General features: G+C 36.1%; 1 protein-coding gene across 2 annotated transcripts; it reads left to right on the top strand.

The window, feature by feature from the left end:
- The first annotated feature begins 8,434 nt into the window (after positions 1 to 8,434).
- Positions 8,435 to 21,533, top strand: LOC113698692 (suppressor of RPS4-RLD 1-like). Of its 2 annotated transcripts, none has more exons than XM_027218595.2 (23): positions 8,435 to 8,817; positions 8,967 to 9,076; positions 10,069 to 10,769; positions 11,538 to 11,582; positions 11,742 to 11,843; positions 11,924 to 12,004; positions 12,602 to 12,668; positions 12,896 to 12,996; positions 13,119 to 13,226; positions 14,544 to 14,614; positions 14,742 to 14,798; positions 15,581 to 15,689; positions 15,798 to 15,878; positions 16,849 to 16,935; positions 17,359 to 17,565; positions 18,071 to 18,405; positions 18,810 to 18,896; positions 18,970 to 19,069; positions 19,191 to 19,282; positions 19,403 to 19,441; positions 19,527 to 19,614; positions 20,875 to 20,972; positions 21,052 to 21,533. In XM_027218595.2, exons 1-23 carry the CDS (start codon positions 8,696 to 8,698, stop codon positions 21,338 to 21,340), a joined length of 3,177 nt encoding a protein of 1,058 aa, XP_027074396.1. In that variant the 5' UTR covers positions 8,435 to 8,695; the 3' UTR covers positions 21,341 to 21,533. The 2 variants fall into 2 exon arrangements, with proteins under 2 accessions (XP_027074396.1, XP_027074395.1); XM_027218594.2 differs by having other exon boundaries at positions 8,477 to 8,817; positions 18,071 to 18,441.
- The last annotated feature ends 1,940 nt before the right edge of the window (positions 21,534 to 23,473 follow it).

Here is a 23,473-nt window from a genome sequence, read left to right as displayed (position 1 = left end):
TTAGATGCGTCTAATAAGATTTTTTTTTTCTACCTTGGTATATAAGAAAAGAGCAAGGTTTGCTGCTTTCATTTCCTCTTGCCAAGTGACTTCTTTATTATTTGACAAGTGGCAAGCCAAATATTTCTTGCAAGTTGTTGAAGCCTTCTCTTTGCAACTTGTCCGGAGCATTCTCTTTCTTTTGGCATTGGACCATTTCTTTTCTTTCTATTTGTGCTTTCCTTTTCTTTTGCCATGTGACAAAATCACATATTTCTCATTGGACCGTTGCTTTTCTCATTAGACCATGTCTGGAACAAAACAGCACTTGACCCCATTTATGAAGCGGAAAAGCAAAAAAACCGACTCCACTGAACAAAAATCCCATTTATCAAGTCCCTTTTCTTTTAAACCGTTTCCTTCTCATTGGACAGTCAAATATTTCTCATTGAACCCCTGTTCTTTCTTTTGCCGCTGAAGGCCTTTCTTTATTTCTCTGTACCAACGGCTGTTCTGAGCACAAATTCGGCGCGTCTATTTTGGGCAAATCCAACCAAAAAAATTGGGATTTTTACATGATTTGGGAGATGAGTTTTGTCAGTCCCTTCTTCAAGCCAGCAGTTCAACTGCTACTTCTGCGGACACTTGATTTCATGGTGCAGGGATTACGGGTCACTCACATGAGTTTGTACTTCAAAGGAGGAAAATTAAGAGCAGGTGAACTGCTCTTGCTTTGCCACTGGGCCTTTGGTCCAGTGGTCATCCCAAGCTTCCTTAAGCTTGGGGTGCGGGAGGTCAAGGGTTCGAACCTTGCCTCCCACAATATTTGTCACAATATGTGACGGTTTTCATTGATCAATTTCGATGGAATCTTTACTCACATCGAATCCCCTCCCCCTCCCCGCTAGTTTAGGTTATAGGAATTCTATCGTGTCGACAAAAAAAAAAAAAAAAAAAAAAGAACTGCTCTTGCTTACCCTTGCCGTGTTTTCCTCTTTCTCTGATATCAAATTAACCCATTTCTATATTGATTTCATGTTGCAAAAATTGCTCACGTGATAATTGTACTTCAAAGGCGGGAAACTACTTGGAAAGGTTCCGTTTGGTGACGACATTTTCGGTGGAAGTCGGCGAACTGCTCCTCCAACTCTGCCGGCTGCAGACCACTCCAAACTGCTTCCTTGAAGCGATGGACTTGAGATGACCACTCAGTCCCATTCATTCTTTAGCCTCTCTCTCATACATTGTGCATTCCCGAAGATTTTGTCAATGATATATCTGAAGAGATCCCCATCAAATTCAACTTTCCTGTTCTCTTCTCTTCTTCCATCTCCCTTTTGTTATAAGAGAATAGATGATGAAAAAATCAGTTGAGTCATAGTGTTCTTGTGCTATAAACATTCTTTGATCTGATCTAATTTAATCAATTTTTCTTGCTTAGGTTTTTGTCCGAGAATAGAACTCCCCTTATTCTCCCTAATTTTTTTCCCTCATGTGTTGGAATCATGTACTCACGGGGTTTGTTTTCCCCCTCGGTCTTACTATCCATTTTTTCCTTTGTGCATATTTCTTTCTTATTTTAACCCTTCTTGCCATAACCGTTTTGTTCCTTTTTTTTTTGCAGGAAATCTTCGTTGCCCTTTAAGGACAGGAATGGGTTTTACTTTTTCTCTCAGTTTTATTTCCTCTTTTTCTCCCCTTATGCATAATTGTTTCCTTACTTTCTTGCCATAACTGTTCTGTTTTTTCCTTTTTTTCAACAATAAAACTTCGTTGCACTTTAAGAAGGGAAATAAAAAATTTATTAATGTTTTGTCTCCTTGTCTTATTGCCTAGCTTGATCTGATTCATGCATCTTGAAGAGCAAACGTTCAGGAGGAGAAAAGGAAAGAATAGTTTGATGCTGTTGGCTTCAGGTATTTCTTCATTTTTTTCTGGTATTTTTGGTATTTTTTCTTTGGCCGAGATTGCCACAAGAAGAATAAGAAATGTTGCTTGAGTGCTCAAAATAAATAGATACTATAAGGAAAGCAAGAGAGGCAGAAAGAGGAGAGAAAATAGAAGACCTGAGCACGAGCGAAAATGAAAGCGAGGTAATTATTGAAATCAGGAAACTGAGAATAGTGCTGGAGATGCTGCCAAATCTTAGACTTATATGAAGTCAAAGAAATTTGCTGCTCCAGCCCAACTGATTTGCCCAATTAGAGATGCCTCAAATTTCTTACTCAAAACCCAAGCTGTAGATCTTGAATTTTTCTTGTACTTTCGATTTAAATAGCCTCAGTCCCAAAAAAGATTGGGGCCTTTACTCTAAATTACCTGTAAATTTGCTATCTTGGGCATTTATGACTTATTTAATGTCACTTTAGCTTAATACCACTTATCTTTGCTAATTGGTATCCTCTGCTTTGCTATCATAAACTTCCCAGCGAGCCCTGCAATGGAGTAAAAATTATAGCATTCCAACTAAGCATTTTCTTCTGGGAGATAGATCTTGAAGATTAGCTTCTAGATATAAAGATGGGTTATTTAGTAGTGTACTACGTGGGATTGTGTATATTGTTGTCTTTGTTTAGTTATAGACGGTTCCTTTTTTATTACAAATTGTTGATGTCATCAAATTGGGTGTGGAAAACTGGAAAGTTTTGCTTCGGTTGGATAGTTTGATGCAGTAGTTACGAGAAATAGGACAATTGAAATTTTAAAGTGTGAATTTTCACTTCATCGATTGGAGCAAGTTGAATTAGATATTTCTAAAATTCAGTTGATAATGCGAAAGTTTATGTTAAGCCGGCGGTGGAACCAAATCTAATGAGTTAGGATGTTGGAGTACTTGGTTTAAACTATTTAATCTTTTATTTGCCTAATTATTGCTATGCTGTGCAATGGTTTTTTATTTTTCAGATAAATTTCTAAATCTTTTATCTGCCTAAATATTTTTACCCTGTGGAATGATTTTTTGTTATTTGTAAATTTCTCCAATGGGGAAGGTTAAGAACCTAGATACTTTCGATTTGGAAATTGGGCAGTTAATAGTTTCCATGTGGTGCTTTGCAGACATCGTGATTGTTATCTTCGATTGGTAATCCAAAAGTCGCTGCTTAGGCATTCTGAATTTTATTTTTGTGTATTTAATTTTCTCTTCGCTTTTTTCTCCCCTTTTTACTAATCTAAATTTTATATGTTTTTTGGGTGATTGCAGGTGGAGAAAGTTGGGCTTTTTCCTCTTCCATAGTGCTGCAACACTCTAAGATATGGTATATTTTATGTCATTCACTATTAAAAAGGTTTACTCTCTTTTTTTTTTAATTTTTAATCAAGTTTCGGTTGTGATTTTCCTGGTCATTCATTATTTGAATGCTCTTTCACAAGCTTCGTTTTCCATTCATTAAGGAGAAAGTCTGTTTTCTTTATTTGCTTTGCATCTCTATTCCATTAAATGATGGATCTATTTTTGATAGTTTTGTGCGTACTTAGGTCCCAGGCTTTCAGCCACAAATGACGAAAAGCATTGTAAGTCATCAAAGATTTCCATTATTTTAGATTTTTTTTAAGTGCCTATCCTCGTGTCTTTGCATAAATCTTGCCTTTCATTTTCTTTTGCTAGAGTATGAGTTTTTCATTCAAATTTTGCCAATTTGTTCTAAGGGATTGGCCTGTGTATTTAATAGGATGATATTTTGAGACTATACTGTAAATTATAGCAGAATTAGTGCTCCCTATATTTATTATTACTTTAGTTGAGCGTCACCTTATTATTGCAGGAAAATCTTGCAATTTAGACTTTACCTTTAACCAAAATGGCTTTTCTTCCCTTCTTTCTTGCCATTCAAGAGGCTTTTTATTGTTAATGGAGCCTTTTTGTTCCGTTCTTCACACCTTTTGGCTGGTTTTCATGGTACAGTTTAGTTGTACCGGACAAAGTAAATCTCATGGTAAAACGTCTTATTTATATATTCTATGAATTTGAACTGTACAAGCTAACCAATTGCTTTCAATCCTATGGCAATTTTCACTAAATTACAAGGTACTAGAATAAATTGTTTTTATGTTTATAGGCAGTAAACGTTTAGACCAAGCTTAACAAGTCTCAAATATTAGAATTTAACCACATGCTAGAATTAGTAATTAAATTGTCATATTGCTTAGCAACTTTAAATTAGGTATTTGTTAACTTCAAAATGGATCAAATTGCTACAAAGCTGTGGTTTCTTCCTTTTGTTTCATTTTGTGATTATTGACTAAAAATCTCTTATGGTTCTGCATCTATTTTGTTCTTTGTTTTTGCAATTTTTTTCCCTCTTAACTTTTCAACTCATACTTGCTTAGCTTAATTGAGGTGAACTGTCATTACTTACTTACAATTTAGATGCTCTGAATTATATTTTCTACACAATTGGTTGGGTATTAGTTGTGTTATTGGACTTAGATGAATGATTATTCAGTCTGATGAGAATTTTGAACCTTTTCAAATGGGTAATTTATTTCTAATATAGAATAAGGATTTAGATACAACTGTGCCCAAGTTTAAAAATAAGAGTGGCAAGGAATTTTTCAATATTTGTTACATAGTAGATTGGGCATTGGCTGTGCCTTGGTTTTTGGAACTGTACCTTCCAAAATTGGTTTGAATTTTGCTGAAGCTAATACATCTACCTTGCTGCTCACCAATGCACCTGGAAGTCCCTTGAAGAAGCAGTGTGATTATGAACTCTGAACTTCCTTGAAGCCTTTTGAATTGCTAATTTTGCTAATGTTGAAGCACTTTACAGTTGAATTACTAATCTTGTATCTTTTGACATAATATTGACATCCATTAAGAAATTGTTCTTTTGTGCACCTTAATGGATCTCAATATGTGATCTTTTGTAATTGCTGCCTATTAGTGCACTTTATATTAAGCATTCAGCAAGTCATCTCCTATCTCTGTAAGACTAACTTGCACTTGAAGATATCAAGTTGTTTGTAACACTACTTGCTAATCTTTTGTCATCTTCTCTTATCTTGTGCAATGCTAATGATTTTTTGGTTTTGTTTAGTCTTATATTGTTAGTTGCATGCTTGATTGGTAATTTATAATTTTAAGAATCCTATTTCACAAACATTACTGTTGATCTTACCTTATACGAAAATATATGACAATAGATTATAGGGGGCCTAGGCTGTGCTAAGCACAGCCGATAACCTCCTAGTATTAAAAATAAAAAAGAAAGTCACAATCCCCAACTATCAACGGTCTTGAAGACTCGACGCTTAGCACTGACAGCACCTGGAGGCAATTTTTTCTAGAAAACTCTCCAAATTCCGCTTTCTTTTCGGATATTCATAATTTTTTTTTCTACTGAAACCCTTAAAACTCATGAACCATCCCTGTTTGTTTGGATAGTGCTTTTATTCCAAATAATATTTCGCTTATATCATAAATACATTTCACAACCCACCTTTTTATATTTTCAATTACCTTTTTATTTCACATACATCACATCACCTTTTTATATTTTCAATTATCTTTTTATTTCACATACATCACATCACAAAAAAGTGCTACAGTAATTATTCTAAATAATATTTCAAATAATACACTATCCAAATAATACACTATTCTTAGTTGGTGAGTTCTTTCGTAGCTTTTAAAAATTGCATTAAATACGAAAAATCAACTGGCTGAGAAAAAAAAAAATATCGTCATCTTTTGCATTTCAATTGTTGAGAAACACTCTTAAACCCTACGAAAATTTTGGGGTAAAAAAAAACTGCACAAATGGATTTTTTTTTTTCTCTATTCAACCTCCAGTACACAAATTTTACATCACTCCATCGGCAGCTCTTGCCTCTGGTCAAATTCGCAAGCGAATTGTAGCTTCATTATGTCATGAGGGTTAAAAACAAACAAACATCACGCCTAAGTATAAATATTACCCTACAAGGAAATTATGGCCCAAGCAAAACAAGTGCAAGAATTAGCAAGAAAGGATAACCAGGGAATCAGCAGTGAAGTTAAATGCATAAACTGAGAGAAGCCAAATCTAGGATGATCCGGGAGTTGCAGGGAGCTGGTGGATTAGTATGAGATGAATGGGGCTGCTGGAAAGGGGGGGATTTTACACGAAATTGGGGAAGGCGAGTAACGTAGTGCCAGAAATTTGGACTGTAATATAGGGAATGAAGCTTGCATTGGAGAAGAGATTCAGAAAGACCCTTAATAGAGCCAGACTCACGAGCTAGGATCTGATTAATTAACGAAGGGCCTGTAAGTAGTCTACGCTGGGACTGTTTTTGATTGATTATTTTAACTGAGTATAGATTCTAATTTTGAATAATCAGTTTTTTATGATGTTATCGGCTGCTTTTGTATCTCGAGTATAGACTTTTTAGTGACCAAAAAAGTTAAAATATATAATCAACTTTAAAATGGTTTTTACCGATTTTGATTATTTCTTTTTTATAATCAATTTCTATACTCAGATTTCGTAAAATCTAAGGCAACCGAGAACAAGGTCATCAAAATGGCCATGAGTTGGATAAGCGCAAAGATTGGGAATGCAGACTGGTTCATGTACGGAGGAAAAGCAGCATGCCAAAACTCAATTTGGGAGGAAGCACTGCATGGGCGACTCACTTGGAAGATGCTAGGATCTCGGAGATGAAGAATCGAGGGAAAGATTCAATTGAAGATGAAATAAGGAAGGAATGGAAGAAGAAGAAGAAGATTAAAGCAGAGGAATTGAAAGAAGAGCCTAGGGCAGTGAAGAAAAAAAAAATGAGCCAAAAATATTATTGTTATAGCATAAGAGACCCTTCTATCCCATTACAACTATTTATAAGGCCCCCGACACGTAACTAACCGATGCCTATACAAGAAATATTAACAACTAATCAGTAGGAATATTCATTGTATCTGGGCAGAAGATTCGCCATGTCTCTGCGCAGTTTATTAGGATGTGGTTATATTATAGCATGTGGTTAATATAACCACATCCTAATTCGCAACCCCGCGTGTATGTGCCTAAACCCACCTTTTGACCGAAGCAAAGAGAAGAAAAGATAAAACTCTCCACCTCGTAAGCTGCACTAAGGAGGCAGGATCTCAAAGAAGTCAGAGAGAACGATCCACCATGTCCTTCAAGCTCAAGCCATTGGATTAGAAGGGATGGGGACGAATGACGGGCCTGTATTGTTTTGGACTACGTTTATTCTTCAAGACACACACGACAGCAAGCCCATGAATCTACAAGCCCTGGCCCTCTGCAGTGACGAACCTCATGCAAAGCCCTTATCCGTTCACGTGCAGGGCTCTGCAGGCCTGTGCAATTGTTTCTCAAGCAAGGGATCTTCTGCTCTTCAATCTGGCGTATGGCGGTGACGCAGCTTCCACAATTCTTTCCTTGCGCAGGGAAAATGCCTGTCTACTTGTCTGCAGTCTGTTGCGCTTTTGCGCTGCCAAGTGGGCTAAAAGTTGCTTGTATCTTCCCTGAAATTTACTGATTCCACCCCCCCCCCCGGTCTTCCTTCCCTCCATCTCCACTGTCTAGTATTCAATTAGCTTTCCATTAGTAATAACTAGTGGAAAAGGCACAAGTAATGGGTGTACGCATTAAGAAAAATTCTCAAAGAAAAAAGATTAGCTATTTTTTGGAGTGTTTTTAAAAAATTTTACTGTAGCAGTATGAAATTTTTTTTTTTGTATGGATGAAATATTTTTTGAGTTATTATGTATTATGTAACATCGTATTTAAAAAATTTATATTTTTAAAAAAATGATCAATCCAAACGGAGCATTCTTGGTAATTGTTGCGAGTGTGTGACAGCAGTTGCTTAAATGTTGGGGTATTATGGAAGATGAGATGCGATTGCATAGTACTCCATCATGTAAAGGTAAAATTGAGATTGAATTGATGACACAATTTTCTAACATCAAATTTAGGACTCGTGCATTGAACATAGGAAGATACTAATTACTACTATTAACCATTTTCTATTTTTGTGTGCAATGCTTGGTGCTGGACTAGTATCTATTGATCTTTCGAACAGGAAGAAAAAAAAAAAAAAAGAGGGATTACGATCTATCGAGGATTACTTGTCCGCAGAGTAGAAATGGCTAAAAGTTACTATGATCTAATCTAACACAAAACTCGCCTTGCTACAAAACTCGGAGCTACCTCAGTACAAGTGTACAACTGCGGACATAAAAAGGGCAATGCTGCAGTAGGAAGCAATTTACTTTCGGCCATGCCAACTGTTTTCAATCCCCCGATTTTATTTTATACAACCGGACACGTGCGTAGACTCTACTCCCCACGATTTTACATCTTTCACCCCTGGAATTTAATATTCTATCATCTCCCCCAGAAATAAACAAATGATCCACGCCCCCCCAACTCTACTTTCCTTTCCCATTTTTCCCCCGTGTCAAGTTTCAACATCAAAGTTCAACCCATTTTCTCCTTTCCCTACTGATGCAATATTTATTATTAGTAATACAAGTCCAAAGGAGGCCGAAAACTCGAATGTCAAAGAAATAAGAAAACGAGGAAAATAAAAATCCAGCTGAGGCATTTCAGAGCCCTTGGATCACAAGAAAAGGATTTGTGGCAAAACTTTTGAACTTTGGCCCGTGTTCTTCTTTCCGGTGCGGTGCGGTGCGGGCGTTTCTGATCTATCCGTTAAGTGGACTTTCTCCCTCTTCTACTCCGACGACTGGAGGAGGGAGCCCGAGATGGCGTCAACGGTGTCCGAGAGAATTGAATTGGCCAAGCTTTGCACCTCCAAAGATTGGTCCAAGGCAATTCGCATACTGGATAATCTCCTTGCTCAATCTTGCGCCATTCAAGACATCTGGTCCGTCCCTGTTTACCAAACTCCATACATGCAGCTTCTAACCTCATCTTTTTGTACCATGTTCCAATTGATCGTTTATAACCGTAATTTTTTTTTTTCGGTGGGAAAGAAAAAGTTTGACCTGTTTTGTGAATTTCTGGTGGTTGTAGTAATCGGGCTTTCTGCTATAGTCAATTGGAGCTTCACAAACACGTGGTTAAAGATTGCGATAAGGCCCTTCAGCTTGATCCTACTCTTCTTCAAGCCTACATTCTCAAAGGTAATTGACTTTCTAATAATTTATTTCTTTTTTTCTTGAATTTGTGTCAACAATTTATGATTTAATTAAGTTCAATAGTTGATCGTTGCATAATGTTGGGGTCTTTATCTTTGTGATGCAAATAGATAAAGACTGCAATTTCAAATCTATTGTGAAATTCAGTCCTTCTATGCTTCACTATATATGAAAATGAAAAAGATTTGATTTTGCTCTGAATTATAAAAGTTCTTTTCGATTAGTTGATGTCATAGTGGCACTGTAAATCTCCTGCCTTGTTTCTTCATCCTGCAGTTGTGAGTTTGAAAAATGAGTTGATTGCTGTTGGAATAAGGCAGAATCATAACTAATCAGCATCAATGTTCCCTTTGTTCTGACTACTTAGGCTTCGACTGATAGTACTGAATGCTATGTTCATTTAGATCTTGAACGGCTATTTTATGCTTGCCGAAGTACTGCTAATAAATTAAGTAGTGTTAAGGACAGGTCTCTGTAAGTTGTTGGTTGTTTAGGCAGGATTTGAAGTTTTGTTTCAATAGCTTTGTACAGGGTCCTTACAAAATACACTTGGAAGGATAATTTGTTCTTCAAGGAATTTTAATTTGTCAAATAAAATAGTAAACTAAGAATGATTTTATATGTTTTTGTAAGGGTATCTAAAGTAAGAACTGGTTTTTCTGATATCATGGCTTGTGATTTGTGTCAATGAATTGAACTAGCCTACCTTCTTCTTTTCATACCATGCCGCATACTGGCTGGAGGATATTATGAAATTATATCACTATATAAAATATGGAGAACATAGAAAAAATTTATAGAAATCCTTTATAGATCCTTTACTTTGACATATCTCTCTTTATTGGCAGGATTGATACCTAATTCTTTTTTTTTTTTTTTGAGGCTTGAAATGGATTAGCCATTTTATTGTTTCTGTTGGGCCTATTCTAAATGTTAAGGCACATTTTGAACTTGGTTTTGCTCATCTTTGCACATAGGTCGTGCATTTTCTTCATTGGGAAGAAGAGAAGAAGCTGTTCAGGTATGGGAGCAAGGCTATGAGCATGCTCTTCGTCAGTCTGCAGATTTGAAACAATTGCTGGAGCTGGAAGAGCTTCTCGTTGGTGCCAAACAAGGTTATTCTGCGGCAAACGAGAACCTTACAGTTGAATCCTCTGAGTCCAGTTATTGTGTGAATGAATCTGCAACTGTTGTCTCTGTCAAATCAGATGAAACTTGTGATGACTACAGGAAGTCTAATGGTCAGTTTGTACCATTAAGCAAGTCAAATGATCAGTTAGAGAGCTGTGAATCATCAAATGGTAGCTCTGGTATATGTAACTTAAATGATAGTACATCAGAGAATAAAAAGTTTGACAACCAAACAAATGGAATTCATGAGAAACATGTTGGAACTGAAGAAAAACATGTTGGAACTGAAGAAATTGATGATAAACTGGGTGATGAGTCTCTATTACTTGGTGAGTCAAAGGATCCAACTCAGTCTTGCGTCAAAGGTCCAACCATTTCTGTTAAAACAAGTGGTATACCCGAGATTCAAATTCGACCGAGCAATAAATTGGAAATGCATGAAGAATGGTCCAATGAAGCTACAAAAGGCAAGAAGTTCTGTGTAGCTAGGATTTCAAAGACAAATTCAATAAATGTCGATTTTCGATTGTCAAGGGGAATAGCACAGGTATGTTTCCAGTTTTCTCGCTAAAAATGTATACTTTTATACTGTGCATGTTCTCTTAACAAACAACCAGAGTCTTAAAATATTTTCTTGGCGCGTTCAGTATTATTTGAAGGACATAAGATAAAGAGTTGGTGGTCTTTGGTCGAATTATATTTTTTGTCTTCTCTTTTGTTTTTGTCATATTTGAAAATATGTGAACAAACACGGTAACAGTTGTATTGATTGTTAGTCAAAGTCACTCTATGGATTGCATCATATATAGGTCATAGTTAACGGGTTTCTAAAGAAAATGGAATTTCTTCCTATAAAAGAAACTTCGTGTACACATTCTTCCACAAGGCCCAATATTAACAGAGAATGTAGCATGCATGCCCTTCGGTGACAGAATACCCAACATAATTTGTAGCCTGATAAAACTATTACCAATTGTATTTTGTATAATGCTAGTTAATGTTCCTCATCTAGATAGTTGGGGCAAAGACTTGTACGGGAACTTTTCAATAGTATATAACACAATTTTGTTTAGCTTTTCTTGAGGGAGTATTTCTATCTATGTGCTAGATGGTGGCAGGATTGTAAAACCGCATGCATCTTTATGATTGTTTTACTTCCCCTCTAATCGTAATATTAGATCCTATTATATTTGTATGCAAGAAATAATTTGATGCCCTGGTTAAAAGGCCTTTCTTTACTGCATGAACTTTAGTTTTTATTTATCTTGTGCCTATAAAGACTCTCATATGGAACATAACCTGATATCTTTCTCAGGTAAATGAAGGAAATTATGCCCATGCTATATCCATCTTTGACCAGGTTAGTGTTTATCCTATCTTGAAGAGTTGTTCTCTTGGTTTTCCAGATTGGTGTCTTTATCCCTCCCTTTTTGCAGCTAGTGGCTCAGTGGAAAGGGGTTGTAAAATCTGGTTACCTTCTGTTTAGAGAATTTTATATTGTCTTGTGCTACATCTGCAGATACTTCAAGAGGATCCTACTTATCCTGAAGCACTTATAGGAAGGGGAACTGCATATGCATTCCGACGTGAACTTGATGCTGCTATTGCTGACTTTACAAAAGTATGTGGAACATTTGTCCTACATGTGATCATTCCTTTTGTTGGTGCTAAATTTTAATAATAACTTGACGGTTTATCTAGGCCATACAATCAAATCCAGCAGCTGGTGAGGCATGGAAGCGCAGAGGACAGGCCAGAGCTGCCTTGGGTGACTCTGGTGAGGTAATTAGCCTTTTGCCTTGCTTCTTGAATCTTTCTGTTCTGGAGCTTGCTTGGTTTGATTTTCCTTCATGTTCCATATATATGATAAATTATTAGATATTATTTGTTTATTTCATCTGGGGAAGGTGTAGCTAAGAGTCTCTGGTTATACTTTGAGATATTTGTTATGCTTGATTTCAAGAAGATGAGAACTCTGAAAACTTACTTCTGAGTGCAGAAATTTTGAGGGATCTTTGATACAGTATTTGTTACTAGCTTGTGCAACTTTTGTGTTACAACTTTAATATTGTAGTGTAAATTTCTTCGATTGAAGAGTTTGAAGTCCATAAGATGCTTCCTCTTTTTGGGCTTACTCCAGTGTTTGTGGTGCTATGGGGAGAAATGATAGGTCTGACTAGTTGCTTGCTTTAGCACTCAAAGTTACTCCATGGGAAGGATGAGTGTTGAATCTGAAGCATGTGGCATCATTATTTATAGTTATTTCTGAAATCAAATTTATGCTTGCTTTTTGCTTCATGACACGATTTTACATTTCTTTTGCTGTTGTTTACTTTCCTGTTTCATGTTTATGGCATGTCTATGTATCTGTTCTACCAGGCAATTGGTGACTTGACCAAGGCATTAGAATATGAGCCAGATTCGGAAGATATATTACATGAAAGAGGTAATTTCGTTAATCTTAGTGATTGCATCATTGTTTGGAATGTGGCTATGGTCATGCATCCGAATTTTAACATTGTCTACAAAACTGGCTGTCTGATATGATATAGTTCACGAGCTCTAGATTGCCAATCTCATGTTAGATACAAATTGCGATAATAGTGGAATTCCTTATTTGACATAGTGATGTCACATGGTATGCTAGTCGTCACAAGGTCTGTGTTACTGCAGGAATTGTTAATTTCAAGTTTAAGGATTTCAATGCTGCTGTTAAAGACTTATCTGCATGTGTAAAGTTTGATAAGTCCAACAAATCTGCTTACACATATTTGGTGAGTCCACAAGACATTAGCTTGTCCTTTTTTTATTATTAAATAAAATTGATGGCACTTTATCTTCAGCATATCCAACACTGTCGTATGGTTTTCCTTTAGAGATTTCAGAATTTTTGCAGGGTTTGTCATTGTCTTCACTTGGTGAATATGCGAAGGCGGAGGAGGCACATAAAAAAGCAATTCAACTTGATCGGAGTTTCGTTGAGGCATGGGCTCATCTGGCACAGGTATCTACATAAAAGTAGAAATTGGTGTCTCAGCTGCCACCAAAAGCTACATTTTTCTGCTTTGTTTGCTTATTTCAATTTTTTGCCGCAATGCTATTTTACAGCTTGATTGGTAGTTAGGGATTTGCGAAAAGAAAAGAGAAGCTTAAGTTCATTTTTTTAAAAATTTTTTGTTTGGGTGAATTAGTTGGATAGAAGTGGAGAGAGCAACAGGGAAATAGGGGATGAGTTTTCGTGCTACAGTAAGCAAGGATTTTCTCTCCAAATTGGAAAGAAAAGGGTTGGGGAAGACTTATATGTGCCAAATCATTCCATTTCTTTTGACTCCCAAATACATGAGAACCTATTCTTTTCCTTTCTCCTCTTCTTTTTCTCATAGCTTCAAGTCATTCGTCTAAACTCCCAAACTAGGCCTGGTTTAGGAGGTTGTCATACTTGTCTATTTACTTAGATGCTTCTTTCTTTCAGCTTAGGTTCCTTATTTATGTCGTCATTTTGATTCTTTGTCTAGTTCTCATTATAGAATATTACCTTCTTTTTAGTTATTATACTTACTGTTGGAGACCTCATTAATGTTCATTTCTTTTTCATCTGTATTTTAAATTATCATGGAGATTAACTCCTCTTGAACGCTTAAAGAATTCTACTTTTTGCATTGAAAGAACTACTGTGTTTGGCAGTTAGGAGTAAACAAATGGATCCGGCTCTTTCTTCTACTCTTTCTTGTCTCTAATTGGTTATTCCATATAAATGTATAATTAACTTTATTATCTACAATTGTAATCCTTTTGAGCCTTTATTTTTTCTTCATCCCTCAAGAAAGAACCTACATTTACACTTGTTCAATATCTTTGTAGGGGAGCATAACCATATCATGGGCATGCTGTTTATTAACATTCCCTTTAGCTTTCTTGTACTTGCCATGTATTCATGGATACTCATTTTTCGAGTAATCTCTGTATGCTTTTTTTTCTATTAAAAACAATGACAGCTGTTGATTTAGTGGTGGTTGATTGATACGGTTTGGGCAGGCATTTGAATGTTGTAAGAAACTTCTGCTGTGGAATGTGTGTTGTTTGAAAAGAAAGATTCAATATTTTGGCTTGCAGAAGCAGGCAAATATGTTTTTCATGTAGAAAGTTGAATTGATACTTGAGAAACAGAGATTTGATCCAGAAAACTAAATCTCACAGTCAAAAGTATGAACTTTCATAAATGTATACTTGGTTGACACCTTTTGCCACTAGCAAATTCCTCAGTTTTGGGGGTTCAGTTTGTTGATTTGATTTTTGAAGAATGTGTTCATTGATTTGACAGTTTTATCAAGAGCTGGCAAATTCATCAAAAGCTTTGGAATGTCTTCAGCAACTCCTGGAAATCGATGGCAGGTACATACTATGAAGTCCATGTTGTAGACTGTAGAGGTTCCTGTGACCTATTGCTGAATTGTGGATGTACTCCTATCTCTGTCACTTGACTGGAAAACACTGGGTTTTGTCAATGCTTATTTGATAGGTTTACCAAAGCTTATCACCTGCGTGGACTACTTCTTCATGGGATGGGAGACCACAAGTAAGAATGCTAAAGCTTTACTATTCACGTTTAGAGATTTGAATCTAGAATTTCTTGGAACTTCGGAAATTATCTAATCAATTCTGATGCTGAAAGTTGCTTCTCAGGACATGTATAGTCATTTTGACTGCTAATTTTGTAACCTGAGACTTTTCCTTGTGCTATGATCCTTTTATTTTATGTTTGGGATGGTCTTGGATGCCCAAGTTGAGTATGTAATGCTTATGTTTTGGATTGGCTTGAATGGATATAAGGGCTGAATTTTGGGGCTATTCTTATTAAGGATAAAGTTGATGGGGGTATTTGATAGAGGATACAGCTGATGATTGTGGTTATTAGATGTCACTGCTTTAAGCATCTTCAGTTTATAATACGGTTGTGCATCTCCAGAAGTGTTGTAGAAGTCTTTTGTTTCACCTAATACTGGTGATTACCTTTTAAACAAAATTTTCTGTCTGATGGTCTTCATTTTTTCCTTCTTTCCTTCTTAACCCCTGAAATAAGTGGGAACGTATGGTTTTCATGTTATTATTATTATTTTTTTTTTGTCAATTGTCAATTCCTACTCCTGTTCCTAGTCTAACCTATACTAGGGGCGGACCTAGTCTAACCTATACTAGGGGAGCACCCAACTGGGCCAAGGGGGGCTAGAGGGAGTGGATCCCACCTCTAGACCAAAGAGGTGCACTACTGCACACACTTTGGATGTCATATAATTGAAGTCGATTATTTGTTGGTAGTAATGAACTTTCTGTTTTAATTTATTGAATTGACTGTTTCAGGAATGCCATAAAGGAATTATCAGTTGGATTGAGTCTTGAGAGCTCTAACATTGAGTGTTTGTATTTACGAGCTTCGTGCCATCATGCAATTGGAGAATATAGAGAAGCAGTATGTGGATATTCGTGGATATTCTGATATTCTTTCATACCGCCAAAGTTTATTACCAGAGAATTATATGCTGCTTCCTATAGTCTGAGTAGGCATTTTATGTCATAGGTGAAAGATTATGATGCTGCTTTGGATTTGGAACTGGACTCAATGGAAAAGTTTGTTCTTCAATGCTTGGCCTTCTATCAGGTAGTTAGATACTTGGATGACGATGAGCCAAATGAGGTGTTGGAATACATTATTGGTTTTCATCTTTTTTCTTTTGCATAAGGATGTTTTGGGTTTTCTATCTTAGACTTCCTACTTCTGCTTTGTCACATTATGTTGAAGGAAAGATAGTCCCTTGAATCCCGAAATGCATTGTAGGCTGTCACATATTTGTTGAGAATCAAATTTTTTGAACTGATATTGGCAAGGAAAGTCTTGTGAGATCTGTCACAATGCAGTATGCATAACGACATTTTGGGTCTTTGATGTTAGTCGGAAATGTTACAATTTGGCTGTTTTCTAGTTGAGCAAGTTATGAATTCTCACAAACCTAGGGTGGCCAGTACTATTTTGGGCCTTTAACATTTGTTGGAGGTGTGTTAATCATGCCTGTGTGATTTTGGGAGGACACTAGGTTTTCCGTGTTGCTGAATGTCCATTAAATTTTGATGGTTGCTTTTGCTGCTGTTACACTGATGGAATCAATAATATATATGTCTTCATGTTGAAATGAAAGATTAACTTGGTGATGGTAAAATGTTTTTCAGATTATTTATGCACACTATACATCTTTTAATTTATACACGTTCATTGGCGTGCTTCTTAAGCACTTATGATGAAAAACATAGACATGTATGTTTGTGTATGTATCTTTAATACTTATCCATCTCAGCTGGAGAGAGAACCAAATATCCATGTCTTGTCAGAAACTATCTATTGCAGTGTCATACAATGTTTTATAATGCCAATTGGTATTGGTCTATTTGCCTTTGAACATTAAGTTAATAGAAGTTAATATGCTCATCATTTTCGTCTAATTGCTGGTTCACCCAAAGCTTTAGTGATCATGCTCTCCCAGCTTGAGCAAAACGGGACCTCATCAGATTTCACTTTCAATTATTGTAACTTTTACGGCCCTTCCTTTCACCTTTTCTGTTATTGTTTCTTGCAGAAAGAGATTGCTTTATACACAGCATCGAAGCTGAACAGCGAGTTTCGTTGGTTTGATATTGATGGAGATATAGATCCTCTATTTAAGGTAATCAGTGAAAGTTGTTCACTTCAATGCGTCTTCAGATGTGACTTGCTGATTTTGCACTTTAAGTCAGTTGCAAACCCCAGTGTTTCTGAGAGTGGTGGTTGGATGCTAAAATGCAAATTTGAATATCATATGGAGTTACAATTATTCTCTTCATGATAATATGAATATCAAGTTCAAAATTTATCAAGCAATTGTTTAATTTCCTTTTGAGTCTTCTTATTGAACCAGTTATTAGCTTACTTTAATTGCGGCATCTACTTGCTTTAAATGTTTCCAAGAGTTTGTGATGTACCAAAGCATTTTTGTCAAAGTATTGCAATTCATAAAAATTATTGATTTCTGGTCATGCATTATTCCTTCTTGTATGCATGTTGCTTATTGAAGTTCTTGTGCATCATTGACTTTCTTCTGTATTTTCAGGAATACTGGTGCAAAAGGTTGCACCCAAAAAATGTCTGTGAAAAGGTTTACCGGCAACCACCTTTACGTGATTCTTTGAGAAAGGCAAAGCTGAGAAAGCAAGAATTTTCCATAACTAAGCCAAGAACAAATCTTCTTCAAGCCGCAGATTCCATTGGCAAGAAGATCCAATATCATTGCTCTGGTTTCTTGGCCAACAGGCGTCAGGTGATTGACCAAAATAATTCCCCCCTTTATTATTTCATATGCTGATGAATGCTTATGCTTCTGTTCCAAGAAGAAAAGGTTTACGCGTTATGTGTCATGCTTCAGTTTCTTTTCCTCCTCTTGTTTCTAATCCAGCAAGGTGACTTTGCCTTTGCCAATATCTTAATTGCTCTTCCTACATATCTATTGATTTTGAAGTAAAATTTCCCATTGGTCCATTAAACATGACTTGGATATCTGATCTTGGCTTTTTGCAAAAAGGACTATGTTTCTTGTAACACTGTTGCATTTCAATTTTTGGTGCTAAAGAATTCAGCTTTGCACCATCCTTTGTGTGTGAGGATTTATGTACATGACTTCATTTGCTCTTCTTGAAGATAATTAGTTCCATTATAAGATTTATTTAGTAATTGGCTATTTTTCATGATTATGATTCCCCATTATGATTTCTTTTGAGTTTATCTATTGCATGCCTCTGATGCTTTCTTATTTTCTGGAATTCCAGCATCGGATGGCAGGATTGGCAGCTATTGAGATTGCACAAAAGGTCTCAAAGGCTTGGCGTTCTTTACAGGCAGAATGGAAACATTCAAGTAAAGGTACCGCAAAATCTGGCAGGAAAGTCCGACGTAAGGAAAAACTGAATCTACCTAGTCAGAACAGAGGTGGTGCTGGCTGTAGTACTAGTAGTTTGTCTGAAATATCAACATCATATAGCTTATTGGAAGACAGATCACCTCTGCGGTCCACAATGTCATGGCATGATGTGTACAATTTGGCCGTCAAATGGAGACAAATATCTGAACCTTGTGATCCTGTTGTGTGGGTTAACAAGTTAAGGTACTTTTGTTTGTTCCTGATATGGTATATTTCAAGGTATGACGTGTCTAATTTGTACAAGGAAGTAAATTGGAGATGGAAAGTCTTGTATGTATTCATAACATTCAGATGGAAACAAGTCCTACCATATTTGGAGTCTGTTATGATAGTAATACTGTTCCATTATGTGTCAAGAAGCACTTCCTTTTGACCCTGAATCTCCATGCCCATTCTGAGCGGATGAGTTACAGGATAAAAGTTAAGATGTAAAAGGATGTAAATAATCTCGACTGCTAGGAAATAAATCTTCTTTAAGCGTGCGAATTTGTTTGTGGTGCTTCAGACCAACCATCTTTAATGCTATATGTTATTTTATTTGGCTGAAATATATAGTTTGTTTATGTGCCGGCTTTTCTGTAATGCAGTGAAGAGTTCAATTCTGGATTTGGTTCTCATACTCCACTTGTCCTTGGGCAAGCCAAGGTTGTTCGATACTTTCCAAACTTTCCAAGGTAAAGTTTTGAATGAAATGGATGTTTAAAGTAACTTTAATTTGAAAGTTGCTTACTATTTGCTATCTTCTAGGATGCTAAATACTGCCAAGATGGTCATTAAGGAAAGGAAATATGTATGTGACAAGAAGGATAACCTTGTTCTCCTGTCTGAAGATAAGAAATTGCAGCAGGTAAGTTGTGTTGTGGTCATGCTATACTCAACAAAAGATAGATGTCCATAAATCACTTTTGATTTTCCTTTACTGGTCAAGGTATTAACCTTAGTGACTACATCTCAAATGCAACTTTTAGGTAATGAATGCAGAGTCCTGCTCTGATCTTTACCAAGCCATTGGGGATGACTTCTGGGTGGCTACTTGGTGTAATAGTACAGCAGTTGAGGGGTATTTGTTCTCCCATCACATTATTATGATTTCAGTATGCCGACCTGCAAGTTTAATCAACATTGTGACACTTTAGGTTCTTGTTTAACATGAATAGTTATTGTTAATCTTTTGTTTCAGGAAGTGTCTTGAAGGAACGAGAATCACCCTTGTGAAATTGTAATGCAGTTTTTATTCTATTAGCTATATTAAATTTCCTTCTGGCATCCTACGGTTGTTAATCATATTATGTTGTGGCTTTTAGGGGAAATGGATTTGACTTTGCTATCAGGACACCTTGTACCCCATCTAGATGGGAAGACTTTGACTTGGAAATGACAGCTGCATGGGAGGTATGTTGCCCTTTATTTGTATTTCATGTATTCGAGGTATCTTGTATTAATTATCTTCTTAAATTATACACAATGTTAAGGTTTTCAGACAAATGAAAAATTAAATGTCACATGAGTCAAAGTTAGGAAGATCACTTGGTAACTGCCAAGGTTGAAATGCTCTCAGCTTACATCCTAAAACCAAGCAAACCATAATTATAATGGACTCAAAATGGTTTGCCATCAAATTTTGTACTTAGATAACATTATTCTTGGTATTTTTGTTTGGGTTTTTTATATCGATTAGGAACTTATTTCCCAGTTACAGATTATGTTGTTCTTTATCATGAGAGCTGATTATATAATAATAATATGAATAATAATGGTGGGTGATTGCTTATTGGTATTAAAAGCGTACAATAGAACCATGGGACCTACTCTTTTTCTTTCTTTTTTTTTTTGTTGGGTGGGGTGTGGGGTGAAGGTGGTGGGGTTGCAAGAGGACAATTAAGGATGGGCTCAAAACTAGCAAATGGAGCTCAAAGTGGGTTTTGGAGGCTAGATATTCATTTTGAGTCATTCAAAGAACAACTTATGCTTCATTTGTCCACAGTAAGAAAACAGGTTATTACTTTTTTATCCTTTGTTTCGTTCATAAAAAATGCTGAGAGATAGTAAAATGAAGCAGGTAGAACCACACAATGGCTTAGAGTAAATCAAATGATGTTTACAGTATTCCAGTGCATTAAACTGTAATTATTTATTATCTTTGAATCTCTAATATGTTGTGCATTTTGAAAAAATGACTGATTATAGCTTGAAACATATCCTTATGTAATTGCTCCCGATCATGTAACTCATCACAAACATGAATTTTTGTAATTAAACTGTAGATGCAACTTTGTAAATATGTTATTATCTTTGAATCTCTGACATGTTGAAAGAATGACTGTTTTTAACTTGAAGTATATCCTTATCTCATCGCTTCCAAACATGTAACTAATAACAAATGAATTTTTGCTATGATTCCTCCGCCTAGTATATTTTGTATCCTTTTTTCTTGTACTTAATTGAACTAAAACCATGAACCATATGCTTGATAAGGTGGTTCCAAATGTGTGTTGCAAAAACACAGAGTTGTTGCTAAAATTCCTCATCCTAGTGTTTTGCGCCTAGTAATCTTGTTCATTTTCACTTGGAGTTGCGGGGCTGTGACAAAGGTGCTTCAATTAATCTTCAGCTGATCTGTTTGCCTTCCAAATCTAACTTTAGAATGTACAGGCACTATGTGATGCATATTGTGGTGAAACTTTTGGATCAACTGACTTTGATATGCTGGAGAACGTAAGAGAAGCAGTCTTGAGGATGACATATTACTGGTAAACATCGTCGCTGCAAAGTTACTTGTCCTCTAGAACATCACTTTCCTTATCTTGATGAGTTTAATATGCTTTTCAGGTACAATTTCATGCCACTTTCCAGGGGATCTGCTGCGGTTGGCTTTGTAGTATTACTTGGATTACTGCTTGCTGCTAACATGGAGTTCACTGGCAGCATTCCGGATGGCTTGCAGTTGGACTGGGAAGCGATTCTGAACTTTGATCCCAACTCCTTTATGGCTTCTGTAAGGAGTTGGTTATATCCATCTCTCAAGGTCACTACCTCCTGGAAAGGCTATCCAGATGTTGCATCCACGTTTGAGACAACAGGATCAGTTGTTGCTGCTTTGAGCACCTATTCTGACTGAGGTGTCATCTACTCAACAGGCACGTTTTCTAGAAGTCTAGTGAGGCTTTTTAAATTTGTAACTTTATCCTTCCATTGCATCACAAATACGACGTTTTGATATACAATAGAAAAGGAATGATGATGTATTTATTCAATTGTTGTACATACCATGAAATAATACATGTTCTAATTAAACTTTTTATGCCTGGACATGCACATGGATTTTTGGCTGGACTTGCACATAATATATATATATATATTTTTCAAACGGCAACATCATATTAATCACGAAAACATTACAAAGTCAGAGCCTTCGCTCCTCAAAGTCTGCTTGAGCTAGCTCCAGCAGCCATGCTGGGAAGTCACACTTCCATTCAGCAATATCTATCAAGCCTATCGCATATTTTGCTATTTGATGACTAACAGAGTTGTTTGTCCTTCTAGTGAAGGAAGAACATTTATCAAATTCAGTTTTCAATCTCCATATATCTGCCAGTATAGTAGCTATGCTAATCTCCTCCTCATGTGCATTGACCTTGTCTACTGCCAGTTTGCAGTCAGATTCAAATTCCACCTTCCTCCGCCCCTCTCGCCTGGCCAATACCATTGCCTCCCTTAACGCCAAAGCTTCCTCCACTTTTGCTTATGCACAGCTTGTAGTTGGACACGCCCAGGAGCCTATCAGCTTTCCATGCCTATCTCTTGCCACAATGCCCCATCCAGCTTTGCAGGTCTTCCTATTCAGAGCTGCATCCGTGTTAATTTTGATCCAGTTATCTTGTGGTTTCTCCCAGCCCCTATTTACCTCAACTTTTCCTGCCCCTTATCCCTCTTTTACTGTCCCCATCTCTGGAGCCAATTGATATTCGTTCCACTCCAGACGTGCACATAATGCTCCAGTGGTATTTACTTCATCTTTAATAGTTGTAGGAGCTTTTGCAGAACGTTGTGTTCAGGTCGAATTCTTTACCCACAACCATAAGTTAGCAAATGAGGGTGGTCTAAAAGTAACGTGCCATACAGAAATTCGATAGAAGCGTTTAATTCAAGGAAAAGTATTCATAAAAAAAAAAAAAGTGATTTTTTATCATTTGAAGATAATATTGATTCGTCTTTGAAAGCCTTAGAAAAGTAACGCAGATTAGCCTCCTACTCTGTCCTGAGCTGTTCAAAGCAAGCCTCTCATACATGGTTCAAAAACTCAGCCGAGTCGTTATTGGAAAGGAGCTTTCTATTTCAATATCGGGACGAGATGATTTCGAGATAATGGATCGCCTAGAATTTGATCGAGTCATCGAGAATTCAGCCGAGACGGATAGAAATGGCTGAGTTGTCTCTAGTCATTCCGAGTCAACTTAAATTTTTATTATTTTATTATTTTTTATTTATCATTTTTTTTTTACAAATTTTAGAATATTGAATGTTTCAAAAATTTGTGTTTCGTCGATATGTTGAAATTGATGTGAAATGGTTCGAAGTACAATCGAGACCACAACCGTGGCTTTGAACCATAGTTATTAAACCCGGTTCGAGTAGGAGCCCGGTGAAGGAGGTGGATCAATGGGTCATTGGTTCAACCAGTGGGGTGAGTGGTTGAACCGGTGGGTCACTAAATATATTTAAATATTATGTTTACATAATTTTTTATATAAGATATATGATATAAATTGTAATAAATAATACCATAGCAAATATTCATTTAATTTAATTCACTATAGAATAATTAATTCATATAAGAATCAATAAAATATAAATTTATTTAGTAATCCACTACACTTAAAGTGTAAAATTTTATCTATATTTAGTATAATTATCTAGCTTATTTATGAATTTTAAGTGCAAAAAATTATTAAAAATAATATTTATCTTTAAAATGAATTATGTAATATGTTATGTTTGAAATCTATTTCATAACTTATAGAGTTTGGGGTGTCATAAGTTTTTATTAAAATATTTCAAATAAATTCGTTTTAAAGAAATTAAAAAAAAAAGGATAGAATTGATAAAACATTTATATATTAGAAGAAAGTTACCTCACCAACAACTGCTAAGTGGCTTGGTAGTAATGGTGCTCTATTGATAGGCTTTGATCCAGGTTCGAATCCTATAAAAAACAATCTAAAATTTTGTCCACAAATTTGGAAAAAACCGA

Source organism: Coffea arabica, chromosome 7c (genome assembly GCF_036785885.1).
Source record: "Coffea arabica cultivar ET-39 chromosome 7c, Coffea Arabica ET-39 HiFi, whole genome shotgun sequence".
Classification (NCBI taxonomy): Eukaryota; Viridiplantae; Streptophyta; class Magnoliopsida; order Gentianales; family Rubiaceae; genus Coffea; species Coffea arabica.
This window is presented reverse-complemented; position numbering and strand designations above follow the sequence as displayed.